A 16,715-nucleotide genomic window follows, 5' to 3' on the forward strand; every position below is an offset into this window, starting at 1 on the left:
ATATAATTATTTTTTTTTGGGGGGGGGGTAGTTGTTGTTTTTTACATACCAAGAACGATGTGACTGGAAATGTGTGATTTGTGCTGTAATATCAGAGTATGAAATGTGTGCTATCCACACTATTTTCTTATCCATCAACATGTTTCTCTTTAGGTGAGAGCTCAACTGGAGGAAAGCCGAAAAGCCAAATATGGCTTGATATGTTTACCAATTCTACTACACCCAGAAAGTCGAGGGAAGATAACTCTACGTTCACAAGATCCTTTTGATTATCCTCTCATCGATGCCAACTATTTGAGTAAGCAGGAAGATGTAGAGACTTTGATAAGAGGTAATAGTGTAGTATGGAGTATGTCATTTATCTGACTTATTGTAAGTTATTTCATTTCTAAAGAAGGGAGGTAACTGGTTCGAAATAAAAGGGAAATAGACAATTGACATATAATTTGTTCCATTGAGAAACAAACAGAATGGTGGACGTTATAAAATTATGAACACGTCTACCTGGTACAAGAAAACGGAGTAGTGAACACTTCACACATTCTGAGTATTTAGTTGAACACTTTACACATTCTGAGTATTTAGTTGAACACTTCACACATTCTGAGTATTTAGTTGAACACTTCACACATTCTGAGTATTTAGCGGAACACTTCACACATTCTGAGTATTTAGCGGAACACTTTGCACATTCTGAGTATTTAGCGGAACGCTTCACACATTCTGAGTATTTAGCGGAATACTTCGTACATTCTGAGTATTTAGCTGAACACTTCACACATTCTGAGTATTTAGTTGAACACTTCACACATTCTGAGTATTTAGTTGAACACTTCACACATTCTGAGTATTTAGCTGAACACCTCACATATTCTGAGTATTTAACGGAACACTTTGCACATTTTTTAAAGAGATTAAGTCATGTAGTGGCTTACTAGTTAATTACCCCTGTAGTTCGTGGAACACCTATTCAGGCCTTGTGGAACACTAGGGTTCAGCCGAACACAGTTTGGGAAACACTAATTTCAACCATAATATACTAAACACATAGACGCTGCTTGTACAATAACAAACAATTATTTGTGAAGAAATAGCTTGGTCTATGTTTGATGGTAATTACATGTAAGTAAAAGTCCAAGTTCATATCCTCAGGAATACAAGAATGTGAAAAATTTGTTGACACTGACATTATGAGAAGCGTTGGAGCGGAGCTTACAGAGACGAAACCAGTGTGGCCTTGTGATGAGCACCGGTTTAAATCCCACGAGTACTGGCAGTGCTTGGTCAAGCAAGGACCGATGACTACCTACCATCCCGTTGGCACTTGCAAAATGGGGCCCTCCGGTGACCCAACAGCTGTAGTGGATGCCAACCTAAGGTAGATCTTTTTTATATGAATTAAAATATTTGTTGAATTTAAAAGAAAATGAAGACAAACATAAACTGATAGTTTCTTTTAAAAGACATTAACTTTTTCATACAAATTATCGATTGATTATTTTGGTATTAATAACTCATGGAAATGTTAGATTTAAACGAGGAAAAAAATACCTTTAAAAAGAAATTTATAATAAGTGTAGTTGTAATAATTAGTTTGAATCAGTCTTGGAATTAAATTTGTAATAGACTAACAATAATAGTTTTGAGTGATTAGATATATTTTGACAAAGCTTATATCAACTCCCTCTGTCTGTCTCTCTGGTCAAAAGATTGTGCACATTATTTCTCCCACACAAGCACTCGGATCAAGCTGAAATTTTGCACAATTATTTCTTTTTTTAAAAAAAGCTTATATTAAGGGTAATCGTATCAATTACTTAGCAACAATCATGTAATTATATATCGTATCGGCCTAGAAATAATAAAGCTGTGCCATTAGAAATATTTTTACCGTTTTTATTTAGCTTTTAGCTTTATTTTCAATACGCTATGATCCTATATCTTGACTGGATCAGTTGTGAAACGGGGAAGTGAAGGAGGTAAAAATAAAAAGGGAACCCTTGTTACCCCCCCCCGCCCCCTTCCCTGACGAAAAAAAAAATCCTAGTTAAGCGAATGTATAAATCTACTCAACTTTATACCGTTTCTCTGTGTCAGGATGTTTCATGTTATCCTCAGGGTGTACGGTATATCCAATGTACGTGTAGTGGATGCCTCAATCATGCCATGGATCGTTTCAGGAAATACCAACGCCCCAACAATCATGATTGCTGAAAAGGCAGCGGATTTAATAAGAGGAAAAGCTCCGTTAGAAGCTTTAAGTCTATAATCGTATATATAATCTTATATATTCTTAATAAAAAAATTATCCACAAACTTAGCTGTCATTATATTGTTGTATTCTCCATTAGATCTGTCGTGTAAATAGAGTATCATTAGAGATTGTAAATTCTTTTAAAAGTAAACACACACCCATCTTACCTGTGGTAATGTGGTAACCTGGTTACTGTGTAAAACAGTCAGTGCGTTGACTCCCTCTTTTATATATATGAAAAGTTCTTTTCAAAGCCAACACACACACACACAAACAAATTCTTCAGGCAGAGGCGTAGCTAGGGATTTGGGGGTCGGTGGTTGGGCTTGAGCTCTTTAGGGGCCCCTGCAATTTTGACATTCGACATCATGACATGAAATGATGGCGTAATATTTAATATTCAGTGTAAAAACATTTTTGGACACTCATTCGGGAGACCCCTCAATTGTAAGCCGGGGGCGGGGTGAATTTCAAATTTGGACACCCGCTCCACCTACCCTAGCTACAAAGCTGCTTTCAGGTACCTTTTCGATATCTGACCAGTTGTAATTGCAGACTTGTTTACGGGGGAAAAAAACGTGAAGACTAAATCTAAACAGAATCTCATAGAAAAACGAAAGAGATAGTTTACTCTATAGTGGATTTTTCACCCTAAACATTAATGACAGTGATCCAGAGGCGTAATTTCTTTCGAGTGACGCACTATCGTTCAGTTGAGGCTTTTTACACCACACGAAAATGCTTAGCTGGTCGCGTGGCATGTGCGCTGGACTATCGTCGGGTGGTCTCGATGGCCCTACGTTCAAACTCTGCCCTGCTATCCACCATCTTCCTGAGTGTGACAGGTGGGGAAATGTGACGTGTGTCTGGCACGTTTTATGTCTAGGGGATGATTATTTTTGATAGCAATCACACCCCCACTTATCAGCATATGAATCGGGAGCAGACACGCAACGAGACAAAGCAATGAAAGATAGATACAAACGTTAAAATAAAGGATATTTATTTACATAAATATACATATAATAATAAAAAGGGGGAGGGTTTGCATTTATCTCTAGTATATTCTATGTTAAATCATCACTCTTGCACATAATAAGAGAGTATGTCACTTTGTCCTCTGACTTAGCTGGTATTCCTGTTGATGTCGCAGCTGGCTGTGTCCTGGCTTGAGGTTCTGCAGCTGGAGGTGGCGCTCTAGCGGATCGAGGGACGCCGGCGATATAGTTCTTGGGGAGTCTCAATCCCCAAAATCTAATATCTGTAGTGGGCACAGTAGGGCGGGTGGCCGGCTACCGTGGGCACAAGGTTACTGCGGGCAGAGCTGATCTGCCGTGGGCAGCGTAGTTGACAGGATATGTCCAGTGAGTTGCCGAGGGTTGGCGTAGCTATGACGTCTCGCACAGATCTGACTCTATAGGGACGTCGCGCCTAATAGCTTGACAGGTGGGCTGTCGAATAGGCGGGCAATGCCGATAGCGCCAAGTAGTAGAGTTGAGTAGTGTCGTGTAGACACTGAACCGCAACAGCAAATAAATAGGCAGGTCTCAGTATGACAGTGCAGTGCTGGATAGCACTCAGCACATAAGTAGGCAGACACCTGAGGGAGGCTGCGGATAAACAAAGACAAGTTAGGACATGTCTCTCATGCATCTTATCGATGCCCTCGACTGAGGTGCATTCGTCAGATTGGTAAAATTGCTTTAGAGCATAATTGGGAGAAGATGACAAATGGGGTTTGGAATAATAGATGGCTGATAGTAGCAATATAAAAATGTACATAAGAGGGAAAGTAATAATATAAAAATGTACATAGAAGGGGAAATAATAGTCTCAAATAAACAACACAGGTGGATAGAGAAAGAAAAAGGGGGGGGGGGTTTGATTTGGGCGGTGGTCAGCGATCCAGATGGTTTGTTTACATATGACCGTGGGTCGAGAACAATGGAGCGTGCTTAAATGTCCCTTCAAGCGTCGCAACTCTCATTAGAGTAAAATGAGTAAAGGGGAGATAATTCGTTACAGGGGAGGTAACTCGTATCTCTCTTCTAGACGCAGTATCAGTGCGCTAGTAAGATCATCAAGGCGATCAACCGAGATAAAGGAAATAGACTAAGATGTACAAATATATACATGGTTGCATCAACTATCAATTGAGCAACGTAGCATTAATAGATTAATGCAATACATAAATAAATACATAGCACATGTTTATGTTTTCTACTTACGCCAGTGAGAAATACACAATGCACTAATTAAATATAAATGAACTAGGCAAAATACACATGATAAAATCCAATGGGAAAATACACAGAGTAATTAAGATGGAACTTGTGATTAAGTTCGGCTTACCACCAGGTATTCCTCTAGGAGAAAGAATGTGCGAAGTAGTCCAGACTCGATAGCTCGTATGAGAATGAAAGAGGGTCTGGCCCGATTTAAATCTACTTATATACAGGCCTGGAGAATGTGGGCGGACACAGGAAACGTCCTAGGCTAAGAATTAGCTTACACGTGGGTGGAGTCCGACAAGCGACGCACCTTGGTGTATCACGCGGTATGTTGACCAGGGTAATCTCTTAGATCAAAGAGAGACGTGAGAGAAGGGGGGGGGGAAGGATTAGCTTGTATTCAAACCAAGGTGGTGTCAACCGCGGCTGTCAGACATCCTGTCGATAAGATCAAGGTCTGAGCGTATCTTTGCCCCGGTCAAGGGAAGATAAATGAAAGGACTGGCCTAATTTTCTCCAAGGTGGTGGACTAAGTCTAGCCTGGTAGAGAGGAAAAGGTGTGGCGGGTGAATGATTTAGGGGTTGGATGGGGAAATAATTAAAATAAAATAAATAAATAATGAAAAATAATAATTAATGCTGTGATAATTTAGAGTGACTCTGACAGCGAGTTTTTGACTTGTCACACTGAGGTCTAGGCTAGGATGTCATTATCTTCAAATTTGAAGGAACATCCGAAACATGACAAACATTTGCCAAACTAAAGAGTATGATTTGTCAATGAAGCCAGGACATACGCACCTACCTTATGTGAATGTAACAACTCAGTATCAACCCGTCACACGCAGTTGTAATGTGGAACTACATCTCACTGGTGACTTTCTTACAAAGAAAAATAGGATAAGGAATTTTGAAAACTTACAATGGAGGAAAACGCATGGACCCTGGAGCTTCTAGCGCTCCCAGAAACACTAAATAGATCATGGGGGAACAGAGAACGTAATTTTGGGTGTTTAAAACAATATACGGTTCTATGACAGAATCACGTGATATGTGTCACGTCCCTGGTGACACCTCGTTTTTCATAAAATGAGGACAGTGTACCTATCTCAAATTAGGTCACGCGTACCCATGCTTAATATGCCAGAAATCGCTGGTTAAAACTTAGTTCAAGGCTACAGCAGGGAAATAAAATGAACATAAGTTAAATATAACAAGATTACAAAGACAGTTTGTGTGGAAACACAAACTCAAAATCGGCCCCCGAAGTGGTTCACCCAGGCAGGCTTCAATTTTTTCAGAAAGAACATCCAAACGAAATTATATCATAGAAAAATGAGAGATAAGAATGGAGAAAGAAGGTTGACAGATCTTGTGTAGTGCCCCAACGGTACAGCAGATCAAAGGATAGATGCAAGTGAATGCAAAGTTAGATGTGAACCTGGCCTAACTAGTTCCCCTTTCAGACCTTGTGGTCTATAGGGCAGATGAAGTAAAGTTCATCTGTTTTTGTGGCCTACGGTGATCGAGGGTGTCATGTAGCCAGCCCAACGACCAACCGCCTTTACTTTTCCCCAACTAATATCAGGTACCCATTGGAGCTGGGTGGACTCAGAGGCGCCTAGGGATTCCGATGTTGAAAATCCCAGTCTTCACCAGGATTCGAACCCGGGGACCCCGGTTCAGAAGCCAAGCGCTTTACCGCCTCTCCTGGCCTAACTGAAGTCTTATAATTGATCTAATTGTTTTGTAGAGGGGATCGCATTGACATCAATAAAGAAGTTCACGAAAATGAAGTTGAAAAGATTACTATTCGTTTTAATTTAGGTCTAGCTTATAATGCATACTAATTAGCTTTTTCTCTTTAACAAACTGCTTGCATAACTAATTTTAAAAATAAGATTTTTCGCTTTCAGAAAAAAAAAAGTAGCCGTTGCATCAGAACTTTGAATGGTCTAAAATATTGTGATTTCGGATTTTCAATATCTTTTCTAGTTTACGAGATCTAAACGGGAGGGACGGACAGACGGACAGACTGACAGACTTTTCGCGCAAAATAATAGCGTCTTTTCCCCTTTCGGGGGCCGCTAAAAAACAACAACAAGGTATTGAGATGTCACGGTTATTTTATTCTAAGGAAAGATATAAAAGGAGGAGGAGTAGCTCGGGACGAGAGAGAGGGAGCTAGTATTATTTCAAGTTCAAGTTTAGCGCGAGCACGTTGCCCTGCCTCATCGTGGCGCTCGCGTGGAAACGGCCATTAGAGGAAGTGGCTAGGCTAAATGGGTAGCAACACAAGACTCCCGTGGGAATGCCCACGGGTAGACGAGAGTCAACCCATTGCACGGGCGGAGTTGTAAAAAAGCCCCAACAAACACGTCCCACATCCATGCGCTGTTCCTCAAAGGGACCGTTACATAAATGGCGGGTCTCGCACAGCTAGCTTGGTACAACGAAGGAAAATGGCGGAGGCTCCCGGTGCCCTCGGCCTTCGGCCATGTGCAGCCAAGCATGCGTCGGGAGCCAAAGGCATTGGAAACAGCAATGTTTTATATAGGCATTGACTCGGGTCTCTCTCAAACAGAACTGTTCTCACAGGTTGTTTTTTTTTTACTGTTTGGCGTCCAAACAAGTTTTTTTTCAAACTTAGAGCTCAAAGAGCCTTCGGCTCAGCTCTTGGACATCAACAAGTTCAAGTTTAGACAAATTAAAACTCTAGAAAAGCATATCAGCACTTTGTTACTTCAGTGATTATTTAAGTTACGGCACCTCCGTAACTGCATATGTCAGAAATTTATATTATCAAAATCTTCAAGTCAAACAAACATAATAAACACGTGACAAAATGCACTTAGACATCATGTAGTCATAGGTTGTAGTTAGACAAGATATTAAATGATCTAGAAATGGTTATAGAAAAGGAAGGAAAAATCTTGGATAGTAATCATTGTTTACAAAAATGGCGGGACATGTTGTCATATATGACGGAACCAATTGTTATGGATTGGATTGGGTGAATGGATTCCTATGTAACCACAAATAGAGCCGTTTACACATAGGGTTGAACAGCTCATGAGATGCAAAAGTACGTGTGTTTGGTGTAGTCTTGATATGAGTTGTTGTTGAAATGGTTAGACATCTTATTTTTTACACTTGTGTTTTACATAGATTTACATTGGAATTAAAAGATGTATATACTGTCAATAAAAGTTCAGTCATTTTTTTGTTTTAAAAGATGTTGTATTTAAGATTTGTATAAAAAATATATAAAAAAAAATTAATACACCAGTCCGGAGCTACAATAAAAAAAATTGGGACTATCGCCTGGCTGTTTATATTCTATTACTTAGCAGGTTTATTTAAGAGCTGTGAAAATTGTGTGAACATCTAGATCAGCAGCATTTCTCGAAGCCAGATCTTCCTAGATCTAAATGGAAGTAATTACATTTGCACAAGTCTAGATCGACTGTACCGTTGGTTCCACAAGTATGTCATCAATTTTGATTTTCTACAATGCCAGTTTGTTTCGTTTTTGCAGACAAGAGAGGGAGACAGACAGACAGAAAGACAGACCAAAAGTTAGTCATAGTGAATATCAGCTTCTCTCTCTCTCTCTCTTTCCACTTATTTAACTTCAATGACATTTCACACAAAGATACATGTTCGTGTATCAGCTGGCATGGAAAAGAACTTTGACCTATATTTCACACACAAAAGTTATATATTCTGACATACAGACTGACAGACAGAAAGACAGACCAAAAGTAAGTCATAGTGAATATCAGCTTCTCTCTCTCTTTCTCTCTCTCTCTTTCCACTTATTTAACTTCAATGACCTTTCACACAAAGATACAAGTTTGTGTATCAGCTGGCATGGAAAAGAACTTTGACCTATAATTCACACACAAAAGTTATATGTTCTGACTTCCTCGACTGAGTGAAAGGAAAACGCAAACTACACAAATTTATTTAGTGGTTCTCACATTGTGCAATTCCTGTCTTGCTCTACGTGTATCAGCTCTGTAATCACCTGCTTTTAACATACATCAATGTTCAACACTGACCAACGGTCAAAGAAACAAATAACATCGTTTTGTACAAAGCCAATATTTGTCTGTCTGTCTGATAAAATATTTAAACATGTTCTTCTCCCACTTCCCGACCTCGGATCAATTTGAAACTTTGTCGACTAGACACGAATCAATAAAAAAATTTTTATATAAATTACCTTATTTGATTTCGAAATAACAAAAACAAATGTTACTTAATGTCAGTTCATTTCTACATAAGACGGAGCGCAAAATATTCATGAACATCTATTTATTTATTCAACTGAAACATTTGAGTCGAGGGCGGTAATTTTCGCTACAGGCGTAAGCCTAATTTTAAGACTATAGTTTAAACAACCATAACGGTCAAACCATTTTGACATTGTGACCTAAATCAGGCTTATTTTCCCAAAGATGTATATGAACTGTCCAATGTCTAGAAAATAAATCTTTAGATCCGTTTTGAAAACGCCAGTCCAGTGTCCAGGATCCATCCTGTTTCCATGTTTAGCTCATGAAGAGTTTGCAAACTAATTAGAGGAATTGTATAAAAAGATAAAGCCTTTTGTGTACATGTGCTTCTGGTTGATGTTGATTGGACTCCTTTTCCCAAACTGGTCAAACTTTGGTTTGTTATGTGATGGTTTCGGATATTCCCACAATTTAATTTTAACAATGGTATTTGTTTTGCCATAAAGAACAAGTGCTACAAAGGCCAGTCAAAGTTACGAATAATAACAGTCTACAAATAACACGCTCAAAATAATCATAATGAAAACAAAACAAAAGTAATAATGACTTAACTGATACATTATAATTTGAATTTGAAAGTGAACTTATGGAACAGTGAACAAGTTTGAAATGGTACTTTGAGGGTTGACTTAAATAGTAAAAAGGCTGACCTATTTCTGCGCACGAATTCCACGAGTACCTAGCTATCTTTTAATCTGCGAGCTAGATAGAAGTCCATCACATAGTTTTTCCGCGGTTTACTATTTATTGTTTACAAAGTGCTGGTAGGTGTCTAAATCATTCTCATGTGGTCAAAGTTCTTTTTAATAGCTTATCGATCTAACATTCCCCGTTTTATTGTCTCAGAGTCCAACCCCCCCTTTCTCTCTCGTCTCTTTACTCTCCCCTCCCCATCTCTCTCCCCATTCTGTCTCGACTCTCTCCTCTATCTTTCCGTCTCTCTTCACTCTTCCTTCACCTCTCTATATTCTCTTCTTCCTCATCTGTCTCTCCTCATCTCTATCTCTTTCGTCTCTCTCTCTTCTCACCTCTATCTCTTTCCTCTCTCTCTTCTCACCTCTATATGTTCTCTCCTTCCTCATCTCTCTCTCTCTCTCTTCACCTCTGTCTCTTTCCTCTCTCTCTCTCTTCTCACCTCTCTCTCTCTTCTCACCTCTCTATATTCTCTCCTTCCTCATCTCTCTCTCTCTCTTCACCTCTCTCTCTTTCTCTTCTCACCTCTCTCTCTTTCCTCTTTCTCTTCTCACCTCTATCTCCCTCAATGCATTCTACTTGTTGCATTTTAATTGGGGGGGGGAGATTATGGTGAGGGGGCTACAATGGATGCGCCACAAATTCAATACACAGGTTTCGTGCTGCAAATCAAAACACAGCCTTGGAAAACTTGGAGAGAGGAGGTGACTGCCAGCAGGCGGGTAGTTGAGGGCAACTAAACGCACTCATGTGTGCCAGTGCAATATAGTGGAAGAGTGTGCTGTGTGATACTACACGCTAGCCCCACTAGATCTAGGTCTTTCCCAGTAGTGCATACCTGAGTTTTTTTCAACCTAGCTTTGGCGGGATGTTTCTTTTGGATTCATCTGAATAACTGTGTTGTCAGGCCAGTTGAACTATCACCTCGCCGAAATTTTATGTGGTATTGTATTTGTATTGATGTTAGTGTACAGTTATACTGACCGACAGACAGAGAGAAAATAGAGAAATTTAAAGAGAAAAAAAAATGAGCGAAAGTGAAAAACAAAAAACATTAAACACATAATGAAACAAAAAAACATTAAACACATAATGAAAAAAAAAACATTAAACACATAATGAAAAAAAAACATTAAACACATAATGAAAAAAAAAACATTAAACACATAATGAAAAAAAAACATTAAACACATAATGAAAAAAAAACATTAAACACATAATGAAAAAAAAACATTAAACACATAATGAAAAAAAAACATTAAACACATAATGAAAAAAAAACATTAAACACATAATGAAAAAAAAACATTAAACACATAATGAAAAAAAAAACATTAAACACATAATGAAAAAAAAACATTAAACACATAATGAAAAAAAAACATTAAACACATAATGAAAAAAAAACATTAAACACATAATGAAACCAAAAACTGAGACAGAAGCAGAAAGAACAAAAATAGGAAGAAAACGAGAATAAAATGGAGCAGGGGGAGATAATGGAAAGGAAAAAAGAATAGAAAAAGAAAATGTAATAAGAGGCACTTAGTGTACAGATTACAGCAAAATTGTTTCATTTATGATGCTACTTTGGGTGTAATTCCTGCAATGTCTTCTAGGTTTTTCTAGGGTTTTTACACACTCAATCTAGGTTTTAAATGGAAATAGGATCTTCCCCTTAAGTTAAATATATATAACGAGTATTCTAAATCCAGCGCTACTTCACTTTTGCATTGCTTTGCACAAAAAAAAAATGTCATCCCTGGTTTGGATATTTGTTGTCGTGATCGGTGCTATACTCGTCAAACAGTTTATTCTAAATAAAGCCTCTGTCTCCAATGTTATTCAGTCTACAGTGAAACTCAACAGAATCTACGATTACATAATAGGTAAGACTAAAGCTTAGGTTTTAACACTGGCACAATGATTATAATTATGTTAGGAAAGAACGAGTATGCATTCTCTGGCACTGCCAAGGACGAGCATCGTTAGAGAGAAACAAACTTATTTTAGTCCCTTTACCAGTTCCACTCAGAAATGTCCGGGTGATGTGCTATTATTATTATTATTATTATTATTATCATTATCATTATTTTTATAATTATTATTATCATTTTTATTATAATGATTTTGATGATAATAATGATAATGACACAAAACAACTTATAGTCATTCTTTAAACCGAGATGATTACAAGATCGGGGGGGGGGGCGGAAAGTAGAATGGTGTACGTCCCTCTAGACCAGTGGTCTCAAACTCATTTCAGCATGTGGGCCAAAGTGGAAAACAACCATACAGCGGGCCGCACCACAAAAAGAGAATTTTAAATTTTACGAATACTACTGTCAATGCAGTTAAATGCTAAAATAAAGTTTTTATAATTATTAGTTACATTTAGTGTAGTTTATTACATGAACAGGCAATTTTGTTTACTAAAATAAGTTGACGTTGTCTCTGTCACTAATAAAAAAGCAGAAACTGTAGTTCCCCCCCCCCCCCAAAAAAAAAAAGAACAACTAAAATTACTAGGCCTACTGCAGATGGCTCGTCACTCATGTTTCTGTCCACTCAGCTGAGAGCGTTTGGCAGAGACCAGACCATCGACGTTAGGCCTGAAGTCGCGTGTAGTGGCAAGCCGCAAGGTTGCTCTCAGACGCTCATCAGTCAGTCTTGATCGTAATGCTGTTTTGATCTTCGGTCTGAAAAAAACTGTTCGCAAACCTACGTACTCCCAAACATCGCTAGAATTCTAGCAGCTGCTCAGAATAAGTTTGGAAACCTCTCTCTGGGAAGAAACTCTTAGAAATCTGGAACACCAACATCAGAGTATTTTTGCTTCAGAACAGTGTCACACTGCAGGTCTAGTAGTTCCATTTGGACTTCCACTGGAACGTTTTTCATTTCCACTGCGAACGGAGTGGCAACAAGGAAAAACTGTGGTTCGAGAACAGCGAATTGCTGAAAGCGGTGTTCAAAATCTTCCAGTAGTCTGGAGAGGATGTCTACGTAGTCTTTCAGGCGCTGTGGTTCAACCGTAATGCTTTGTAGAAAAGACAAATAAGCCAGGTTACCATCTGCCAGCTGAGTGGCCTACAAAGTCAGCTTGTATCTGAATGATTTGATGCGGTCAAACATCACGGTAATCAGCTGCTTTGTGCCCTGTAGTTGTGAATTGAGTGCATTGAGATGTTGCGTGATGTCAGTAAGAAAAGCAAGATCCGACAAAACATTGGGTCACTGAGCTGAGGTATGTCTCCGTCTTTCATTGCCATGAACAATGCTATTTCTATTCTCAGTTCAAAGAATCTCTGCAGCACTTTTCCAGAACTCAAGAATCTGACTTCCGTATTCCGTTTCTAAATCAGCTAGAAATGACACAAACTGTCTTTGGTTGAGACCCCGTGCACGTATGAAGTTTACCGTCTTCACGACAACATCCATCACGTTCTTCATTTGTAGACTTTTGCCACAGAGTGCTTCTTGGTACAGAATGTAGTGTCTATCTGCACAAGGTCCCTCCAAGCTGAGCTGATACCGTTTCTATACCATTAATCCAACAACACCAACCTTCTCTGAACACATTGCTGGTGCACATTCCGTAGCTACTGCATAAGTTTTTCCCACGGTAGCCCATACACCTGTCAATACAAGCTTCCAGTTCTTGAAACACGTCGCGTCCAGTCGTCGTTCCTATCATTGCTAGTAAGTCCAATTGCTCTTCAACAATGTTCAAGTTTTCGTCGATCCCATGAATGAATACGGCACAGTATGCGGTGTCTGTTACACCAGTAGACTCGTCCAGTGCAATGGGATATGCTACAAAGTCTTTTGCAGCGGCACTCAGTTACTGTTGAACATTTGTCGCTGACTCGGTGATCCTGCTTGAAACTGTGTTCGCAGGCAAACTTATGCCCTCCAAGAGTTTCTTTTTCTCAGGGCAGATAATTTCACACGCCTGTAGCTTACACTCTTTTACAAACAGGCCTTCAGTGAATGGTCGTGAGGCCTTTGCTATTATCTCGCTAACAACAAAGCATGCCTTCACAGAATCTTCGCTTGCAGTGTGCATACACCTCATTTACTGATTTGTGCAGTTGTAAATTATTTCACGGCTTATATGTGCTCATTGTAAATTTTATCTATTTTTTTTAAATTCGCAGACATGGCCGCGGGCCACAAAAAAATTGTTTCGCGGGCCACGCGGGCCACGTGTTTGAGACCCCTGCTCTAGACAGTGTCCTAACCACCATGACACGATATATCCGAAGAATGTACATAATATGTACTTGAAAGAAATATTTTAGTGCCAACTATATTATATTATTAAATGTAACGCTGTGTTTAGGAGAAGAGTGACTCTTTCAATGTTGAAATAATCTGTTGACGAGGCTCGTTCCTCACGGTTGTGCTGGCCACATGACACCCTCATAAAAACAGGTTACTTTTACAGCATCTGCACTATTGATCGCAAGGTCCTATTAGGTACTTCCTTTTTGCTGTGGTGGTAGAGGAGCCAGCCATTTCTCGTACGGCACACTTTTCTTTCAGAGCTGAGGCCCATGTTTTTTGCACTGTCCATAGGTTTCTTGGTCATCATCATCTCCACGTAGTGCGGTCTAGGACTATGTCTTCCCAATGGTCAGTATCAATGTCCACTGTTTTGAGGTCTCGTTTGATTCGATTTGAAGGCTTGTAAAAGCTTTAAAAACTAAGTCCAATGCATTTTTTGCTTTAATATTTTGTGATGCGATCTGATACAAAGGAGCCTGATCAATACCTAAGCGTGGCGATCTCATATAGCTTCATATACTATCAGGGTCGAATTTTTAAGGAGGGCAGTCGGGGCTACAGCCTCGAGAAATCCACTAGAAAGGGGCCTCCACAAAAGAGATAAAAATATGTCCGAATTTTAAGTTGTTGTTTTTTCTAACATTTTTTTGTTTTCGCATGTTTAAGGTAGGTCAAATGTCATGATTAAGAAGTGTACGCTTGTAGCATGCTCATAAGAAGCAAATACAGCTCCAATTTACGACAGTGCGTCTTCCAAGGGCCTTAACTTCCACAGACACAAAAAATATGCATATTAAATATCTTTTTGAAAGTGAGATTAAATTTTAAAGAAAGCTATTTGTTTCTTCTCAAATAGAGATATAAATATTTTAATTCATAAGTGGATACTTATTAAAGCTTTCGAAAAATTGTGGGGGATCTACACAAAAATTCTGCCCCGGGACATCCGCATACCTAAATCCGGCCCTGTATACTATTTATACTTATAGTCTGAACATTTACTTCCTCCCCGCCTCCTGTTTACCCAGTTTGCCTCACCAGGTTCTAAGTAGACAAGTAGCACAAAGACTTATTCTTCTGTTACAATCACGCAGTTTGGTATCTGTCAGCATTTCTTCACTGACCTACACATCTTATCGCCCCCATCTAGGTCAGTGGTCACCCCCTACTGACATTTAGTCCGATCTGAACTCTCCTAAGCTCAAAGAATAATAATTTCTTCTATAGGTGTGTAAGCTTACTTAAAAAAAAACTTTTAAAGGAAACAAAGCTAATATGATGCGTACTTTAATCAAATACTTTGGACGAGTCACGTAATTAAATTTGTAATAATCTAGACTATCTGTGCGATTAGAAATATTTGTACTAATTGTTTTTGTTTAGCGCAATCTCATGCTTTGAGCTTTTTCAATGCGTTATGATCCTATCCCTTGTCTGGACCAGTTGGGTAAGGGAGGGAGAGGAGGGGGCTATCTTTGTGTATGTTAACGTGATCGCTTTTAAAATGCATTAAAAAAATACCACTGTACGGCTTAAACTCCAAACAAGGGCTTAAGCCTCCTCTAGGAGGAATCAAGTCCGCTTTCTTAAATAATTGGTTAATTTTTTAAATTGATTCTTGTTTTGTCAGGTAATGGAAATAATTGTTCAAAATGTCTACTTGATCCGAGATTAGATTTGGGAGAAATCACGTGTACAAACTTTTTTTACCAGACTTACAGAGTGAGTTCATATAAGCTTTGTAACAAGCAAAGTATACAACAAATCATTTTAAAAAAAAATTATCTAAAGGGGATGAACTCTGTCCTTAAAATTATATCTACCAATAATGTACAAGATATTTCCTTTATTCGATATAAAAAAATTACCAATGATTAATTGTGTAATTGAGTATTTTAGTTTATTGATTCATGTTTTGTTAGATACAATAAATAATTGTTTAAAGTATCACTTGGATCGGGGAATACGTGAAGAAATAGCGTCAACAATTATTTAAGGGGACTAAACCCAACACATTTATCTATATATGTGAATACTGAAGTATTAGTTTCCCTTGTTGCAATTAAACAAAACAATGAATTACCAGAAATTAATTGTCTAATTGTTGTGGGAAAAATAAGGTGTACACATTTTTTATCAGACAGACAGATTGAGTTGATTTAAGCTTTGTAAAAACAAATATTTCAAAAATCTTTAATTTAAAAAAAACGTATCTAAGAGGAACCAGTTTACAAGTATATATTTCAATAATGAAGAATAAATCTTTTTCAATATCAAACAAAATAATAGTTTCCAATACTTAATTAATTACTAATTGGTCAATTTTTGTATTGATTCATGATTTGCTAGGTACAATATATAATTGTTTAAGGTTTTATATTCATAAAAAAATGAGTCTGGAATCATAATGAGTACAATTATCTTTGGGGACAAATCCGACATACTTAGTCATATCTCTTAATACTGTAGGATCAATATCCCTTTTTGGGTATCGAAAAAAAAACTCAAAAAGAAAGAAACACATTTATTTCAAGTTTTATTCAATTATTCTAATGTTGAGAAAACTTGTTGAAATATCACATCTAAGTTTTTGAACGTATAGTTAGTATCTGGCATCCGTTTGGTGTCTTAATGAATCTAGAGTATATGTTTAAAAAAAAATAAACAAACAAAAGTAAAACTTTGCCCCTACGAATAGCAAGAATAGTACACTAGTGACTTGGGAATATTTTATGCATGGAAGATTAACAGGAAAGAGAGTTTAAACAGACAAGGAAAACGGAATCGTTGGCCGCATTAATGACTAGATGAATGTCTGGTGAGAGGTGTGGACACTTGTAGTGTTCAGAATTTCTAACAGACTTTGTGAATGATAAAAGCAAAATTTTAATGACAATATTGTCTTTTTGGTAAAAAATAAAAGGCCCGAAAACGTCAAATTTGTTA

The 16,715-nt window shown here is 38.1% G+C and overlaps 2 protein-coding genes across 3 annotated transcripts in view; both read left to right on the forward strand.

Moving 5' to 3' along the window:
- Positions 1-3,090, forward strand: part of LOC106074690 (alcohol dehydrogenase [acceptor]-like) — a 28,169-nt gene extending 25,079 nt beyond the window's left edge. Inside the window, exons 9-11 of one of the 2 annotated variants that reach the window (XM_056033323.1) lie at positions 154-331; positions 1,153-1,378; positions 2,119-3,090. In XM_056033323.1, coding sequence (XP_055889298.1) covers positions 154-331; positions 1,153-1,378; positions 2,119-2,269 — 555 coding nt within the window. In that variant the 3' untranslated portion in view covers positions 2,270-3,090. The remainder of the gene's footprint in view (positions 1-153; positions 332-1,152; positions 1,379-2,118) is intronic. The other variant, XM_056033322.1, reaches the window with a different exon arrangement.
- Positions 3,091-11,167: 8,077 nt separating this feature from the next.
- The window catches only part of LOC106073416 (glucose dehydrogenase [FAD, quinone]-like), a 28,011-nt gene continuing 22,463 nt past the window's right edge, over positions 11,168-16,715 (forward strand). The window contains exon 1 of the mRNA XM_056033132.1: positions 11,168-11,368. Within this exon, the coding sequence (XP_055889107.1) occupies positions 11,233-11,368 (136 nt within the window). The 5' untranslated portion in view covers positions 11,168-11,232. The remainder of the gene's footprint in view (positions 11,369-16,715) is intronic.

Source organism: Biomphalaria glabrata, chromosome 6, assembly GCF_947242115.1.
Source record: "Biomphalaria glabrata chromosome 6, xgBioGlab47.1, whole genome shotgun sequence".
NCBI classification, from domain to species: domain Eukaryota; kingdom Metazoa; phylum Mollusca; class Gastropoda; family Planorbidae; genus Biomphalaria; species Biomphalaria glabrata.